We start from the raw sequence: 19,728 nt of genomic DNA, 5'->3' as shown, positions 1-19,728 counted from the left end.
TAACTATATCCCAGGAACTATCACTTCCTCACAGAGCTAGTCAGTCACGGGTGTATATACTAGTATTCAACCGGTGCTCACACCATGTATGCATACACTCGTTGTCTAATCAATTATCACTTATCTGTAAACTAGTGAGGAGGAGATTTGACACGTCACCTGATGCGATTTATTCTCACTTCGTTGTACTTAAAGGATTTCGTTGTTCCTCAATCAAAACAAGTTCTCATCAAGCAACATTTTAGGTGCTCCTTAATAAGATTGTTCACTTGATAGATGATCTGTCAACGGATAAACACTTAAATGGTGTGATCAACTGATCTGATTATACATTATGTAACCTACTTGGTCATGTATTTCGCTGTTCTTCAATCGCAATAATTGGTCATCAAGCAAGATTGCACAGCAATGTATGTTACTGCGATTCGTATCTTATTGCATCTCGTTTTGTATGAGAGTGATACATTAATCAGGTTATTATAGTGGTCACTAAATGTTTCACCAAAAGTTACTTAATTCAGTTTTAGTTAATATCATGAGGATTTCGTATCTCATGATAACAGGTTAACATTAATAACACAAGGAATTGATGATTTAATAATAACGTGTAATGAAATGAATGTTTTTACAAATAGTACGTTTCAGTAAGTCCTTATGTACAAACATGTGATACGATGTTATGCTCGGTTTCTTCACCAGTAGACACTCAATAGCGTTTCGACCATCTCATCTACGTAAGCGGCGTACTGCATGAGCTTTCTTGCGTATTTCATTTCCTTGAGCTCTAGTTCACAAAAGGATAAGAATTTATATTCATGAGCTTTAAAATTCTTGAGTGACATAATCAGATGTATATCAAATAACCTGTTACAGCTTTAAATTTGTAACGTAAAACTTAGTACACATCTGTTTGTATCAACTCAGATTGCTTCAGTTCATAAGCGAAACGAAAGTCATTCTGTACCAGTAATGATTATGAGAAGAACATGCGGTGGCAATAGACGTCGTACAATGAATCAGTGGGACTAAATTTACAGCATACATTAGAAAATAAAGATCAGTGAATAAACATTTCATGTTACACAAACTAACACCTATTAAACACCAAAATTATGAAGATTTAAACTAAGTGATACATGGTGACGGAAGTCAAGCGTGCTATCGGATTTTGAGTCATGATTCATTAGATAAAAACGATGTATGGACCCAACCATTTCACTAATACGACCTTAGTCATTCAATTGCAGATATGAAAATAATGCTCATTAACAGTATTTTTAAGCTAAACAGAACCGATAATCTGGATTGTGTTCCAAACTCCATTAAACATAGTTTTACTTCGTACATAGGACTTTTTATGGTATATTTCAATGTAGTTGTAGGTTCGTAGGATAGTTGGACATTTCAGTTACTCATTCTCGTGAACCAGTCAATTTATTTTATTTATTTATTCATGCACATAAATATTGGTCCAAAGGGGAACTAGATACATATGTGCCACACAAATCTCATTTGATTTGTGCGAGGGCTGTGATACTGCCCAGGTGCCCAAACCGAAGCAGTCAATTAGTGAGTTTCTAATCTTCTGGTCACAGTCTAGACATGTATTATAGAACGAGCGACAGTCTTCTATCGAGCCTCTTCAACAAGTTCATCGTTGGTTTGGTGCAGTGTTACAGTGTTAAGCGATGTCTCTTCTTATGCTTAAAATTAGCGCTTCCTAAAATTAACAATTGGCTAAGCACAGTTGAACAAAAACAATACAAAGTAGCGACTATATGCACATTATTTTGTTACTGATGCATATATTTAGGTCGCACAAAATATTGAATCACAGAGGTAATTAAACTATTCATCACACAATATTCCTCGTGATCATATAAATATCGCCTTACTTGATTTACCTGGTAAATTTTCAACTTACCCTTTGTTTGAATCTACAAAATTTGAAGGTTGAGGCGAATTGGTGAATGAAATTGCGCCGCCGTTCATTCCAAAGTCTGGATCGACATTAAATACAGGTGTCTGCTGGTGATTGGGGAACGCCGAAGGAGCAAAACACGTATATACGTTTACTGCTGCCGAATTGCTTGGATTTGATGTGCTTAATAACGCATCATTTTTCTGAACACTTGAATTCGTAGGGTTAACTGACACGAGATTATTAGTGGTGGTGAATGTGAATTTAAAACCGGTGCTATTCAGTAATTGAGTTTGCTCCAAGGACGAACGTACACTAGTTGTAGTACTTGGTTCGATGCCCTTGAAGTCAATGTTGCTGTTAGTACTATCTAACTGAGATGGCCACTTGAGTTGAGGCATATGATTTGTCTGTAGAATAAAATCACCACAAGCAAGTGATTCTGATTGTTTTTTTTGAGGTGATTTACTGAATGTATCAGAAGACTCCGTTTCTTTATTGGGATGAACCTTATCGTCTTGCTCAGAATCATGAACGTTATTCGATGCAAAAGCTTCCAACTTTTCCGAATTATTAGGACCTCGTACACCAAACCCGAACTGGAAATGGCCAAGCGGTTGACTAGCTAATTTAGATAAGCTTGAGTTATTTGTAATTGTGTGACTATACGGTTTTCCATTAGGTTTTACTGTAGAGCAACAGCAGCATTTATCCGATTTATTATTTTCTACCAAACAAGTGGGACAGTACCACACACTTGTTGAGATATTTGTAGGCCTCAAAGTTTGACAGCATATGCATTTGGTAGCATTTTGTTCATTAAATACCATGCACGTAGGACACTCCCATTGCGAAGCTTCTTTGTTGATTGCTGATAAGCTTGATACTGACGTTTCCACTGTATGTACAGACGTTGGGGCAGACGATACAAAATATAACTCTTCTGCATGCTGAGGTTTCGATTTGGAAGAGAACAGCCTTGACATGCAACCCTTTTGTCTGAATTCTCCAACAAACAAGTTTCGCAACGCCATGTATTAGTTTCTGTAACTGAGAAAAAAAGAACTATTTTATAGTAACAATACCATACACAGTACTAAGTGTTAAAGTTACTATGATAATTACCAAGCTATTTGGTTGTAACACTGGTGGTACCAACTCCCGTTTATGTTGACTGAAAATCAAACGGCACTTTATATTCAACCTTGGTGGCGATTCGCAAAATCAAGGGGGAACATTTACGCTCAGATATCTCGATTGAGTAATCAGTTTAGAGTAGCTCTCTAAATATTTAACGAATTTTAATTAGGATCAGTGAGAATTAGAAACCTCATTCACGTTGGCTTTACTGAGGTGTCATTACTACAACAATCTTTAAAGTTATCTAGTGGGTTATATATTTAAATTCGTAGCTGGTAATTAACGCATTTCCATAATCAACAATGACTGTTCTAATAAAAAAAATCAGTTTTTTAAATCGATAAAACCCAGAGAAGCTAGTATAACTCCACTTAATCACATATAGCTTACCATTTCAGGTTTAACAAATAGTAACCCTTTATTAATGAAAGTTTAGTGAAAAATGAAGACTCCTGAAAACTAAAACCACACGCAAAGCACACTTATACACTTATTATACAGTTCCACATGTTAATTGCAACGGGCGACTCGAGACGATAAAAGTGGCATGACCAAAAACCGTTTACAAAGGCGCCGATGCATTCAATGCCTAGTTTTTCAGTTTGGAAGACCATACATTTTTGTTTTAAAAATTCATTAATCGTATTGCCCGTATTTAGTGCTTCTTTATAGTATTGATACTGTTACTACTTCTAATGATCTGGCATTTGTTTCGATAATTTCATCTTACTGTTCTGAAATGGTGGTAACTTGGACTGTGTCAATCAATCACCATCTACATAGAGCCTGAGACAGATATAAGTTATCATACCACATTAGCACAATAAGATGAAATTAACAAGATGTATGACAAAAAAGATCGCAATAATGTAGAAGCAACGGTAATTAAAAATACTAAGCGTTGAGAATATAATTTGAAAAGATAGGGTGTAAATGCAGATACGAAGAAATATTAAAATTCATGATCAAAAGTGAACTTTTTGAGCAGTTATGAACGATTCCAACTGTTTACAGATTAGGTTGGGGTCTTGCCGTGAGATCATGACTCCTACTAAGGTACACGTAAGTTACATAAAAAGTTTAAAACAATTAGCCCTTTTGATAAATTTCGATTATCTAATAAGACGAAGGTTATCAGAATTATGTGTATTTGCGCAATACAAAAAGACATGTTAATAATCTAGTAGAATGGGAAATTTTACAGTTTAAATTAGCAATACAAGTACATACTATTTTCAATAATCACATAAATTGATATTAAAAATATGAAAATAATTCAAAAAAAACTACAAAGAGGCGAGTAGCCATAGCGTTTGACATAATGCTAGATCCCTGTGTCCTCAATAGGAAGGAAGGTCTGAATATTCATCTAACCTGGGTTGTTTATCCAAACAACCACATCTGACCTTATTTATTTCCCACACAATCCATACAGACACGCAAACCTAACCCTACTACTTTATATTACAAATGCATATTTTATACCCACATTCTGACCCACAAATTAATACGGTGATAGGTCATAAAAATTTACCTTGACCAAGTATAACTTGACATTGACATGTTCAGACCTATTATGATCTTGCTTGTAATAAAAATATTCTGCTTTGTTTCCTTTATACTATTTAAACTTGTGTTAACTCAGTTATTTATTTATTCTGAAGTGGCTTACATCAAAGTCACGAAACGTCAAAATACAATTTTTCTACTCCTTGGGATATAACAATAAAATATATTTATTATAAGATTTTAACTGAAGTTTGTTATTTGGTACTACACATCGTCGATGATTCATTTGAGTGAAAACTAATGAAAATAACTGGCTTTCATTATCATAAAAATAAAGCGCTTAGTTGTAATACTATCAATGCACACCACCGTGTCCATGTCAACCTAATTTTTGCGAAAGTTCACTGGTTTCACAAGGACATCGTTATAGCAAAGTCCTGTCATAAAATCTTATTCAGCCGTAAAGTACCTATTTCAGTTCAAAGATTGGGACGGTACTACAGTCAAAAAATATTCAGCACGGATTAGGGAGTTTATACACTAATATACTTTGGTAGCGTCTTCATGATGGTCGACGAACTAGTTAACAAATGGAAAATTCAGACGTACTTGGCCCAGAATCCTTATTTCAAGGGTTGTTATATTGAGCGAAAAAAGGCAAAGGAGGAGTCTTTGAGGACTATTTCTGGTGGATCTTTTTTGTATATCCATCGAATACTTGGTCCACGGTACAAATGTATTGTCCTGATTGTAGACCTGCATTTATGTTAATGATGTTTCTAGGAGTCCGTGAATTTTATTTATGTGCCTGCAACAATTATGTACAGATTGCAATTTCTTATGTATGATGAGTTGTGGTTAACTAATTGATGTATGTATTGTTTTGAGTCGTATTGAGCTAGCTTATGGTTCTCATTTCTTGACTAGAGATTGGGGATGGAAAATTGGCATAGATTGATCAATGTCAGATATCCACAAATCCTGATACCAACGATAATGAGCTTGCTTCCCCCTCTCCATTCCCTAATATGGTTAAGCGTTTAAAGCCTCTTTAGAATAAATCCTGATACCTGCCTTCACACAACCAAGGAATTATTTACGAAAGTGAGAGAACGAGAAGTAGACGCCCAGCACTTAGAGAGGGTTGGTGGACAAGGTCCACCTGAGGGAGGAGGAAAATCTTGATTCCTAACCTATGATGCACTTAGACTCTGAGAAGGAAAATACCGTTTACTAATTTAAACATATACACTAAATATATATGCGCGATGAATCGTCATTCCATTTGTGTGAGGGCTGGAATACTGCTCAGGCGGTTTTTTTGGGGGGTGACACCTGGGTCCTTGTCCTAAAGAGCCTATCCACAAGATAGTAGAGCAACGTTGGGAAATGCAATCCCATGGTAGCCGGTCACCAAAAATAGATTCATACGCCATTCGTCCCCTCAAGATTTATTTATTTGAACATATAAATATTGGTACAAGGGGGCACCAGATATGCATGCGCCACATTCAGGATCCTGAGGCTAATATACACCATTGGTTTTGGGATCATGGCTATCCAACTCCCCTAGGTGAGTCCTCCGCACCCACTAGCCCATTAAAGAGCCGGACATTCAGTTCTCGTTCTCTCGATTTCGGAAACAATACCCTCGCCACATGAAGGCAGTGAGTAGGACCTCCCTGATAGTGACTGTATACGCGTGACCATGTGAGAACGTTTCAAGAGGGAGAGTGAACTCCCCACTCTAGGTCGTACCAGGACATTTGGGGACTGACCTGATGTTCGGAAGTACCTGTTCATGTGCGAAATGATCTAATAATGAGTATTCTTTTACTTCTATTTATAAATTCTCAACATCAAACTCAGGTGACCTATTAAACAACATTTACGAATGATAAACTTGCAGTTAGGGAATTTACTTGGTCGGTCTGAAAGGTTTGAGAAAGTGTTCTAACATCCTGGAATGAAATGTTAGTCGCCAACATTCTCAGCAAGTGTCTACGTAATCTATGCAGCAACTCTCAGGAGTCAAGCTTGCTACAGATTATGTCTAAAGTATGGACTTCATAAGTGCTTCGAAGATGGTCCAGGATCCGTAAAAGACTGATTAGCAAGGATAGGGTTGGTTTCTAATCAGGTCGTGAATGTGCTAACCGCATCACCCTACGCCAACTGTTAGGACACTCATTGATATTGCAGGCCAACAATATCGTGGTCGTCTTTAATTTCTTATAAAGGATTGTGTTGAGGTGATAGCTAATCCCATTGTTTGTGTGGCACTATTTCCGGTGCTCTGTAGTATCAAAATTTACGAGGACTAGTTAAGAAAATAAGTGCTATACCGATATAGTGGACATTACCTTTGCTGACGTAAAGCGGACTCATTATTAATTATTGCATCCAGTGTGGATGTATAGGAGTAAATCCAAAACACATGTAGCTTTCCGTAACTTCACTTTTTGAGATTTTAATGGTCAGTACGATGCAACATACACATGGATATGCCAATTCCCAAAACATGGATTCGTGGGATACAAAAACTTAATGAATGAAAAAAGTAAAATTTAATGTAAAACAGAAGTGAGTGTGTTCGCGTTTTTGTGGCCGATTCTAAGTCATGTCACCTGTCGTCCCGGACCACTGGTCACTATGACCGCTAAGACCTCAACCAGGAAGCTGGCACCTACCAACACAACTCAGTTCGTGAAATGCCATGTTTTGGTTCGGCCACCACTAGCTTTTTTCCAGCCCACACCTACACCAGATAACCACCTATTGAGGTAGGAGGTGGTTGAGCATACATAACACATCCCGATCATTTCAGATGAAGATTTACTACCTCATCGATCGATTTCTCATTTTCACCTAGTGCTCTATTCCTAACCCGGGCATTGCTTACTCCGTGGTCCTAAAGTACACCAGCAATACTTCGTAAACACCTATGAGCTAATATAAGTAACCTACGAATATCCTCTACTTATAATGGTCATGTTTCACATCCGGGAAGACGGATATCTCGCCTAAACCACAAGTGACGAAAGTTAGCAAAAGCTGATCAGACTTTTTTAATCTGTGCCGAGATTTCGTCAGACACCAGGACATCAGCACTGATGAGAATCCTAAGATAAGTAAATCGGTCAATACGCTCAACTACTTCACTTCTTATCATTAATTCAGAGGCTGACAAGTACATCCTGGAGTAACATTTTATATTTGGAGGAAGAGAAACTCATCTCAAACATGCTTGTGTTGTTGCTCAAGAAAGTTAGATTGCATTTTGCTAATGTCTTCACCAGATAGCGCTAAACCACTTAGGTATTCGATGTTAACAAGACTACCTCCTGGTACAAGATCAACCCCTCAAAAGTCAGACGAGACGTTATCTCTGAAAGCACGCCTATGACAAAGTTAAGTGGAACTGGGAAAAGAGGACAACCCTTACGAACACCACTTGAAGTAATCAACTCCGATGATAGTTCGCCACAACCTCCAACTCAGCCGGTAGTGTTCGAGTAGAGAGCATGTACAAGGTTAGTTTACTTCGCTAGACCTTTTGATGACAAACACTGGGACAGAACCTCAGGACAGAGTCAAACGCACCCTAAAGTCAAAGAATATAACTGCTATAAGCATATTACTTAAACTGATTCCTGTGTGACCGTCAAAGGAGGGATATTGTCTTTTCTTATGAACTGGGACAATCAGTGATCGAGACCAACAAGATGGAATAACATCCAGTTCTTAGATTTTAGCTAAAAGTTCAGTTAATAAAAATGCTAAAACTGGACCACCATTCCTAAAAATCTCAGGAGCTAATCCATCAGGCCCTGCTGCTGTCTTTCCTTATAAACTGAGGTGATTGGCAACCGAGACCAGCACACTGGATTACTTTCAAATCTCAGATTTCAGCAAGCCCGACCATCACGTTAAGGTAAAAGCTATGACTGGGCGAAGTACATATGACTGAATACTAGTAATCCAAGAATAATCTACCTTTAAAGTCACCCTACTCAATGCACTTTCACAGGAATTCTACTTGTTTTTCGTCGTAAACTCCCAGCACATCTAATGGTAGTGTGAAACTACTTTCTGAATAGGGAATCGTTTTGGACTTTGGAAAACGCTGTCAATTAGTCATCTGAAAACACTCCGGAGTATACAGACTAACTTTGTAGAGTTCAGTAGCATGTTATCACAAATCATGAGTAATCGATGACCAGTGTAAGCTACCACTGATTTGTAGCTTTGTTCTATAACCAATGTCTTTAACGTAAGACAAGTCTGACCAGCACATATGAATGAGAAAGTGCACAGAAACTTGAAAGGCAAAACCAGGGATTTCAGATGTTACCTGCGAAACCAGACAATTTCGGCGGCTAGAAATGATTAACCTAGCATATATTTACCCTGTTTGTAACTAGGTTATGCAGTTAAACTATTACAGTACAATCAATAACAGGGTAAAATCAGTAAAAGAACTTATGATGCTCGAAAGTATCAAGAAATACTTACTTTTTGATTTGATTGAATTACTTTCCGTAGTGATTTGTCGTAAACTAAATTCCGAACCAATTAGCCCTGTCGAGCATTTAGAACACAAACGACTTGGACAGCTGAAAAGATATTCATGGTGAGCTGTGGGTGACACGGCAGTTTTGTGATCATGCACAGAAAACTTGTGAATTGGATCTGCGAATGTGTATACAGGTAGTAAATTATCTTCTGGTTTACACATATCTGAGATTGGCTTAACAGTGACTTTGGGACATTCGACAGTGACATGTCCCTGCTTTTGCACTCTTTCAAGAAATACTGCTGGCTTCGATGAGACATGAGACCGTAAATGATTTTGAGCTCCGTTTTCACAAAATGAATGCAAATTGCAATTTTTACGAAAGGAATCAACTTTTTCATAACCTTTTGAGAACGGTGGAAAGCGATGAGATTTCTCACGAGTCTTGACCTTATAAGACAGAAAATGGTAACAATGAATGGTTTGATAACAATCACCACGAAGTACTCGGTATAACTTACTTTGAATACTTAATCTTCAGTAACATAATAAACCTAAGAAATTTTACTTGAAAATTTTAGTACTTGTTAGGCAGTAATAATAAGGTCTTTGAAAAATTTATATCATTTGTTCAGTTAAACATCAATGCCCCTAGACAACTACAAAAAGTTATGGCTACTAATCTTGTTCAGCGAATTGTGATAACACTTTACGTCTTGTAAAACTAACTGATCACGATCTGAAGAGGGCAACAAACTAAAAATAATTGGCTTTTCGTCTACTCATGATGACTCGCGCTCACTGCTGTTTTTTTTGCAATCAGGATGCTATAACTGTGAGCTTATGAAGACCGACCAAACAGGGCTTACGAAAGCAGGATTGAATACTTATACATCTTTAGAAAGGATAACGTTTTATCACCTAGACACTAGGTTTTGAGACGTTAAAAATCAAAAGGAAATTGTACACAGTTTAGATTCCGAATTGTGGGATATTTCGTCTTAATGAAAGTGTAGTGAACGAAAAACAAGTGGGGACAATTGAATGTATTTGAACACAAAATTACAAAACGTCTTAGTAAAACCTGAGAACCAAACAGTAAATACTTAATCTGCAAGATTTCGATCGATCGCCTTAAACTTGACTGTTCCTTCTGCAATCAATCGTTTCAGACTTCATTTTTCTTTCGTTTTCGAACCACTGATTATTTGTTTTCGTTCTTCTCTTTGATCTTTTCTACCCTTCTGCACCCAGGCACTTCACCACCGATTGATGATACACTACTTATATCTACGGACATCAATTGCACGCACTACGGAAAGTCCTCCCTCACTTAACTCAAAGTACTGACAAATTAGATCTAAACCTACGAAAATAAACTGCAAATTCAGACGAGACTATGCCTATAAAAAACCTACCTGTTTAACATGTTTATGAACGGTGGACTGTAAAAAACCCGAAGTGAGTGGAGCCGAAAGATTCTCTAATGTCTCGAGAATTCTCCGAGCAGTAGAACTCAAATTAGCAGTTGGATTACTTCCGAGTTGAAAATTTCGATCTGAATATAAATCAAATTTCAACGGCGTAGTGAACTGAAATTTAAGAAAGGTAGTTTTATGTATATGAAGTAGTACGAATCTAATCATTAGATTAGAATTCAATTGGAGGCAAGGCAATAAAATCTATACTACTGAGTTGATTTTTACATACAACCGGCCCAACAAAGACGGTCATAGAAACGTTTTATTTTACTGGGAGTTCGCAACATGAGTAATTATGAAAAAAACTTGTTTCGATAGGCATCACCAACCGTTAAAATGATCGTACCACTCATCAACAATCGAATTTAAAGATATGCAAACGAGTGATGGCTGTCCACGTAACTGGAATACTGAATTAAAATACCGGGTAAACTGATATTACGAGGAAACACTGCCAAGATAGGTCAGCATTACTCGATGTCACAAACTATATGAGGATATTAGAAGTTGGCAAGGTATCGGGCCTATAACGCTAGGCTTGATTGTATGCTCATCAGATCACACACATCCAACCAGACATTATTCAGTCTTAAGCAACATAGAACCTAGCACGTGGTCAACAATCGACAGTGCAATACATAAACACGAGATGATCTTAAGATGAATGCTAAAGTAGTAGTCATATCGTCGATATATACATATATATTAACGACAATAATCCAACTGTGATTACAAGTAAACTTACTTCGAACAGCTCTCGAGCATTACGACAACTGGCAGCTCCTCCGTATATAGTTCCCAAACGAGAACGACAAGTAAATGAAGGACTAAGGTTCGTTGTGGTGGACAAGCGCTGGCGTTTTGGCAAGGGATAAGGGCATGTTTTAAAGTCATTCCGGGAGGTCTGCCATGAAGGTGATGGTTTACAACAGGTTACTTCTACCGAGTCGCATACTTTATATGTGTTCATATAGCTATCTGAACACAGTTCCTTACGTAGAGCCGTAGATCTACTTTGGCCGTTTTTGCATCCCAATACCCACGACTTGGGCATTAACGACGAAACTCCACTTGTAGAAAAAGAATGTAGGCTGCATTCACTTTCCGACTTATCTGCGGCATCAAGGTCAACATTCGCATATCTCAAAGTGTGATCTGTATGGCCCCATGCTTTATTCTTAAGTCCTGATTCACTACAATGATCAAGAACATCATTGGTTCTTTTAAGGTTAGTTCTCAAAACTCCTTTAAGTGGATCATCCGATTTCGCAGGAGGAACCTGAATAGTTGTATTGGGAAACCCGATACTTACATCAATTGTCGGTAAAATCGACGATGGAACAAACCCTGTAATTGAATCAGCAATTCTGTGGAATATAGACTGCAATGATAATTTTGAACATGAATGTGAAAATAGGATGTACGTACTCTTCTGGGAATTTCCGAAACCATGTCCTGTGATCTCAGTCTGCCCACTGCCAACTCACGCAGCAAAACAAAATCGGCCTCAACTGTCAATGATATATTCAGTGTTGGCTGAATAAGTATAAATACTTTAAAGGTTTATATTGTTTTCTTGGAATAAAGGCCCTTCTTTTTATCGCTTTGTGGTGCTTCCTATGTTATAATAGCTCCATGTTCTCCTTCAGCTCCTCCAATCATTGAACCTTTACGCACTGGAGTACAGGAGTTTTAGAGGTGATCTTCCAATGGCTTACGGTACCCTAAATACTTCTGGGCATCCCCTTAAACACCTACTTAAGTTTAACTCCGACACATACCTAAGGAGTAACGCCCAGCCACTAGAGACACAACACAGCAGAACGGACTGTAGACACAACTTCTACTCCTTAAGAGTAGTCACATGCTGGAATTTGCTACTGGCTGAGCTAGTCCAAGCGACTTCTCAGGAGTCCTTTAAGAGAAAACTTGACACATTCTTAAGGACTAAGGATAGTATCTTACTATGATTTACCAATTTCCTGTTCTCCTTTTATCGATAGTATACCTAGGTTCCTGCTGAAGGTATTGGTGATCCAATGCTAATAGACATGGAAGCCCGTTAAGCGAAAAGTTCTTCTATTCCGTCCAAAACCATTTGAATCTGATGACCTCAGGGCCGAGAAAGGCTATAGAAGGCGAATATTAGCTGATCGCAAAAAAACTGGCATGGATAAACTATGTTTACTGCCTACCTTCATATTTTTTCATTTTTCAGTGAGCATACAACACATAGTTTGATGATTCTTTGAGAAAATGAATACGAGAAACCAACTAGTTGTTTGGAGTTTTTCACTTCTCACACTTCAACACTGAAGTTTATTGAGCTCAGGAAATATCAGTTTGCGTTCAAACCCATAGTTATCATCTTAGAGGCGTCTAACAAATGAATAATCTGATTTGTTTTAGGTTTATATCGTCACTTGCTCTCAGCAATTTGTGTTTTGAGTTATTAGAATAATGGCGTCACAAGCTTTATAGGCGAAAATAGGTAGTGGCTAACAGTAGAATCCAGGAAGCGCATTTCGTTCTACTTTGGACTCCTCAGACATGTGTACCGCATCCCACAGTTGATATTCACTCCGGGACTCGATCCTATCAACCCTGGGGTGCAGGTAAATCTAGCTGACGAGTCCGAGGTGGGACGAAACAAGAGCCTTGGACTCCACTGCTAGCCACTATCCATCTTTGCTCATAAAGCCTGACTTAAAGCAAGATCGAGGTAGTCCACACAGGATACACATATTCCAACAAGAGACTGATCAGTTGCAGACCTAGACAACAATGGGAAGATACTAGCAAATAATACCACGTAAATGGTGTCATACTTTTATACGAATCCCCTAGGGATATGTAAGCGTTGCTATCATTGGGAGGTTCCAAAAACATACTGTCAACGGATTTTCATGCCACCATATTGACATCATCAACTACTGTTAACAAAGTCTTAAGTTATGGATGCATGGATTTGCTCACACTGGATATATGTAGCTGTAAATAAATCTTCAAAATAAAATGATTCCATAAGTCTTCTACATTAATGCTGACTTCGTTGGTTTTACTGGAAACATTATAACTGAAAATATTCAACCACGCATTCGTATCTGATCACCACCGGGTACTCCTCACGACACATCCATCGCAGCAGCTACCCAGCTAGGCTCATATACTTCTCGATACATCAACTATTTTCTAAATACGTCCTCAAACTTCCGTTTGGATCCCCGATTATGAAGGTGTTATGGACATAAGTGTTTTCGATCCCTGAATATCCATGACATCTATACATGATTCATCTTTTGAAAATTTAAATTATTAAAAGTAACAGCTACGATGAGACTCTTCACAGAAGAAAAAGAATGGCTCGGTCACGATCTCTGAACGGCAATAAAGCTAACCACGCTTATAAATACAGACGGCAAGGTTCGTTGAGACTAAAACTTCGAACATCGCTGAACATAAAAAAACAAACCTATTGTTCCCTAGAATATTCACCTGGGAAGCAGAGTAATATTCTGAGTTTAAAAGAGATATGATTCTTGTTTTATCCCTTCTGAACCTAGTGAACGGAAATAGTGATCGATGATGAAAGTGGTAATTCCTAGGTAACACCTGAACAAATCACCTCTGAAACTCTTTAGTTCCGGCTGCTACGAGACATTTATGACTTCAGGAAGCTTGACCTATAGGCCGGGAGCCAAAGGCCCATTCCAGTCTTTTTCTAGTAGTCTTATGTTCCCACAAATTTCTGAACCCATCACTTGAAAAGAGGTATAGACCGTGGTGTCCAGAAACCTTCGACTTCCTAATTCGCAATCTATACCACTAAATTTCTTATTTAGCGATGCATAATGGTGCATATGGCCGAAAATCAGTAACTCGGAAAAAAACTCATTAATTTCATACAAATAACTATAAGTGCACAACTCACAGAACACCTGGGCAGTTTTGAAAAATGGGCTGTAAAGTCGACCAACACTTCCGAAACTGAATAGAACGGAACTATAAAAAATTTATCACAAAAATACTGGGAAATATCAAAGTAATTGCTTATCGGAGAAGGACTATATTTATATAAGGCAGAGAAAATGTGTTTACGCCACTGGAAAGATTAATTTAATCCATTTAAAACTGAATAATCAGACTTAAAATAGGTAAAGTAAGCGTTAGGTATCGCAAGGACTAACTGCTTTTCAAACGTAGTGGACGAGCTGGAAAGACGCTTCAACTCAAAAAAGAACAATTCGTTTCAGTTACTTTTAGCTAGTCTAATTGAAAGTCTATGGACCAAGATGACAGCCTCCGTAATCAAAGGTCAAGCGAAACAAAATCTCCACCTGCCCGGGACTACCAAAAGGAGAAATAACACAGTGGAAGGCACATAACTTTGAGTATCAGCACTAAATTTACCTGAATTAAAGATTGAGCATTATGTACAACATAAAGATGCATTGGAATGAATACTTATCGGTCAAAAAGAAAAAATGCTGTTGTCCCAAGACATCCATGTAGGAGGAATTTTTACTCATGCGAACCCACACACGAATATATTATGGATTTAACATTTATTTTATTAGCTAGGCTGATGCATTGTATCTAGATCAATTGTGGAACAGACTATAAAAGTGTAGGACTAGGATATAGAATAGAACAAATAAGAAGGATTGAAAGAAGGAAATAATGTCGGGTTGATGCTGATCTCTAACTCGGATAAAAGTACGTTGTTTGGACATGGTAAAATCCTTTCAATTACCACATTTACCTTTTACTTTACAAGCGCGTGTAATATTCAGTTTTTCGTTGTTAGGTTTCTCTCCAGGACTCCCGTGAAGGTGGTCCATCAGTTACTCAGTAACGATACAGCATAAAATTAAAATAAGGGAATACATAGATTTTATCTGGGACATCGGTGTAGACGTTAGTTTTAGCAGATAGAAATAAGTTCTGAAGGGATCGGATTTTTTAAACGAGGCTGTGGTGAGTCAAATGTTCTATGGATCTGAACCTCGTGCTAACTGTGTGAATAATGCAATCTGGTTGGTCGGAGGGTTGCTACGAACTTTAGGCCACGTAAAACGAATTCAAGGAAGTTATTTAGTAACAACTGTGCTAGTAAGGGTATTTTCGCTTCATCCACTGAAGTTGACTGACTGTATAGCCGCATGCACAACGAGAGAGTTGAAGTACTTATTTTAAAACTGGTTTGTTACATCAACGGGTTCAAAAATTGTTATATCAACTTCTTTCGATTATCAGATTATCTCAACTCCATACTTGTGTTATTATTAGCTACTGTCAGTTTGTTCCCATAATAAAAGTAAATGCATCATTTTCACTTTTGGGCTACCGACTGACCTTCTTTTTTGCCTTCCTTTCCGGTTTTCTTCACACACCCTAATCTGAATACCCTCTCTATACCAAGCGTTCCCTCAGGCTGAACTCAGAGCGCTATATTGACTGGTCAATGATTTGCGCAACATAAATCATGACCTATAAGTGAGAACAGTCAACCTTTATGTTTATCTGATAGCATAGGAGATCGTTGCAAATTGATTTCGATCATATACGTCAATTTGAGCTGCATGATTAAAAATGCACCCTAAAATTCGGGTGAAACAGATCGCATGATGAACTGGATTAAAACTCAGAATGATGGCCCATCACTGGTCACTAAATTTAGAGTTTCTGTGGCAAAATAATCCGTGACATGACCTTCTCTAGTGAATTCTTACATACTTCTGAAATCATATATATGAATATCTTTCATCTGCGTCGGAATGATCTGGCTTGTATGCTCTAAGTTTGTAATATTAATCTCAGTTACTGAATCCTATCGAAAATATCTCGGAGTTAACAACAGCTCTCTTGTAATTTGTATGGTTGAAGTATAAATAAACTAGAGTTATCCGAGATAACATCAGTGACCTCAATAGGAAACGTTACTGGTTATAATGTTTTTATACTCTGAGGAAGGTAATGGGTCAATCACCCAAGATATATAATAAATGAGCTAAGTGAGGGAATGAAACGAAATTACTGGCAATATACAAATGTCGGAAGTGATAATCGTCTTTTGCAGAATCTGATTTCACCTTGGATTCCACCTCACATCACTAACTAAATCTGAATCTTTTGGTTCCGGCTGCTTAGGAGTCTCTGTTATTTGGATTTATGACGCAAAAGCTGAAGCGATTGCAAATGGGAGTCATGGACTAAAACTGAATTTGTTTTCGAGGATGGTGTTTTCAAGACAAAATTGTTTACAACCACAAGGAGCCATGCTAATGATGAGAAAAATGCTTGTAGATGAGTATTGTGTGTAGTGTGGTTGGTCAGTCAACTAAAGGCCTAACCGCTGTTGCTTATGGGATGGATTGGAATGCGAAGCGAGAAAAACCACGACGATAGAATAGAGATTAAGGTCTATCGTCCGTGAACTCAGTTGACTAAAGAACATATTTACTGAAAGTAGGCTGTTAACTATCATACACTCGAAAGCACTGAAAAATATAGATGTCTCAGAAGTGGTGCTGTTTCCCTAAGTTGCCTTATGATTTGTCTGATTACGTTGATAGCACTGAAATTAAGAATAATGAGAGCTTATTGGATTGTTCAGTGCACCGTAGTACAACCTTTCAATAAGGGAATAGGTAACTACTCCACTTGAGTAGTGTGTTTGTTGAATTGTAGAATGGCTCGATCATATGGTTCAGAAAACTCAATTTCCTATTATATGAAAGAGGGAATATTTCAAACGAATCTCCGGAGTGTTTCTTTCAGCAGTACTATTTTTTGGTCATTATTCATTGTCCTCAGTTTTAATTCTACTTGAAGGCAGCGAAAACAAATCTTTAAATCTTTTAGTCTTGTTCGAAAAAGCCTTACTATTGGACTTTGGTTGAAGTCCACCTTTATCACTTAGTTTGTTATTAACTAGTGCCGGACCACTGGGAATGAGGTTCAGTTTGGCGGAAGTCAGGGTTGCTTCTCGAAGTGGTTGCTAAATTTTTTTTGGACTGCGTGTTGATAACTTTTGAATGAACATGTGGTTCCCTAAAATCATAGGTTTGAACATTTTTTGTTCGGAATATGTTCATTAATTCATAGAAATCTAACAGCAGATTTTTAACCGCTCTTGCGGTATACCACTCCATTTTTTATTGGGGAGCACCTGACTTCATAGTTAGGATGTTTCATATTATGACACAATATGTTTTAAAGCACGAAGTTCAGCGAAGGGATCTCTTTTCAACGAATTTATTATCAAGCTGTACAATCGTATATATATGAAAATGTTTTATTAAAGCACTAATTACGTGAGGAAATGTGAACACTGATAACCAAGATTATAATAAGATGATTAAAATGAATAAAATGTTTTGGTTACAATAACTAAAGGTCATTGAAGGTCATAGAGGTGTAAAAATAAATAAGATGATATGATGAGTATTTATGAATAAAATAATGAGAATATAAGATATAAGTAAAGGGGAAATGGAGTAATAATAATAAAAGAATGATAATAATGATAATAATATTAAGGCCATGGTAACAATAATGATAAGACGTACTTCTTTTGCAAGCATAGTTCTGGTTTGAGCTTATGGATGGTAAGAGCTTCGGCTATTTTTAAGAGTTTGATACGGAGAAATCTGGGTAGATTTGAATGAATCATATAAACAACCTTAAAATCAGACTGTGGATCCGTAGAATGATTACAGTCGATTAGGTGTTCAAGTATAGAGCTCTTAACTGCTTTCTTTTCACCCTCGTAGAACCAAACTGAGGTATGTTCTCGTATCCGGGTTGAAAGCGAGCGTTGGCTACGGCTGATATACCTTGCTCCACAAGAGCAGGTGAACGGGTAGATGCACATAGAGGCGACCAAACGCGGAAGCTTATCTTTAATGGATACAGAAAATAAGTCCTTACTCGTGAAGGTTATTCGTAGTTTGGCAGCATCAAATGTCCTTTTGATCATTATTGTTAAACGATTTTTAATAACGTCTGATGTTCGATAACCTTTAAATTCCAGACTTATATAAAGGCTTTTCTTCGGGGCGGAATAACTAGGTTTCCTGTCGACGCTGCTTCTATTCATGTTCTTCTCTATGAACCGGTCTGGGTAGCCGTTTTTCATCAAGGTTTTCTTAAGGAACGCGAGTTCTTCGTTAATACAGTCCGTACTACATATCCGATGTATACGATAACATCAAGTATGAATCACGTTTCTCTTTTTGTTTAACGGAACCCAGCTATAGAAGTTGGTTAGTTGACCATTCCATGTTTGCTTTCTAAAGATGGATCTTTTTAAAGGACCACTATTTCTTCTTACTAGACGTACATCGAGAAAAGGGACTGATTGTTCTCGCTCCCTTTCTAATGTGAAGTCTATGGAAGGGTGGCATGAATTAAAGGAGTTTAAGATATCATCTAAATCAATATTATCGTCACACGACAAATGTGTCGTCCATGTATCTTACGTATAGGTGGAATCGATTTATCATTGAATTGAGTTGGTCGTTTTCTAGTTTTGCTATGAAGCAGTCTGCTAAAATTGGAGCTAATGGAGACCCCATTGCAATCCCATCTCTTTGCCCATATATTTCATCGTTGAAACTGAACTGGACATTAAAGGTACAACGTAACAATAATTCTTTTAAGTGTTCAGTTGGAATACCTAGATCTATGTTGTTAGAGTCAATATACTCACAAGTATAACATATAGTTTCCGTTAACGGTACACTAGTGAATAAAGAATTAACGTCAAGCGAGAACACGCATTTTCCGGAAGTATTAACATCCTTAATACGATCAATAAATTGAAAAGTATCATGAATAGAATATTTAGATACTTGCCTTTTAACTGGTTCCAATTTTTCAGCTAACCATTGGTCTATTCGGTGGTATGGTGAGCTTGACATATCCAAAATAGGTCGTAATGGTAAGCTTGCTTTATGTACTTTCGGTAGTGCGTATAAGCGTGGGATGATTGAACCCATTGGGCGAATGTGATCATATAAATCCTGGGTTATTATCTCTTTATTTTTAAGGTTTTTAACAACATTCGTTAGCTGTTTTTCAATTTGCAGTGTTTTGTCACCTTCTCGTTTAGGTTTAGAGAATTTAGTGACATTGTCTAAGATTATTCTCATTTTTTC

General features: G+C 37.5%; 2 protein-coding genes across 2 annotated transcripts; both read right to left on the bottom strand.

The window, feature by feature from the left end:
* Window positions 1-588: 588 nt before the first annotated feature.
* Smp_091810 (hypothetical protein) lies at window positions 589-12,778 on the bottom strand (the record flags this gene model as incomplete). The annotated part of the gene is made up of 5 exons (XM_018791897.1): window positions 589-784; window positions 1,925-2,927; window positions 9,086-9,536; window positions 10,505-10,644; window positions 12,763-12,778. The coding sequence occupies 5 exons, from the start codon at window positions 12,776-12,778 to the stop codon at window positions 727-729; spliced, it is 1,668 nt and encodes a 555-aa protein (XP_018645002.1). The 3' UTR covers window positions 589-726.
* Window positions 11,247-12,053, bottom strand: Smp_189960 (hypothetical protein; the record flags this gene model as incomplete). The annotated part of the gene is made up of 3 exons (XM_018791899.1): window positions 11,996-12,053; window positions 11,880-11,948; window positions 11,247-11,846 (listed from the first exon to the last, which is right to left on the bottom strand). The coding sequence occupies exons 1-3, from the start codon at window positions 12,017-12,019 to the stop codon at window positions 11,247-11,249; spliced, it is 693 nt and encodes a 230-aa protein (XP_018645003.1). The 5' UTR covers window positions 12,020-12,053.
* Window positions 12,779-19,728: the final 6,950 nt, after the last annotated feature.

The sequence above is a fragment of the Schistosoma mansoni genome, assembly GCF_000237925.1.
Source record: "Schistosoma mansoni, WGS project CABG00000000 data, chromosome 1 unplaced supercontig 0034, strain Puerto Rico, whole genome shotgun sequence".
Taxonomy (NCBI): domain Eukaryota; kingdom Metazoa; phylum Platyhelminthes; class Trematoda; order Strigeidida; family Schistosomatidae; genus Schistosoma; species Schistosoma mansoni.
This window is presented reverse-complemented; position numbering and strand designations above follow the sequence as displayed.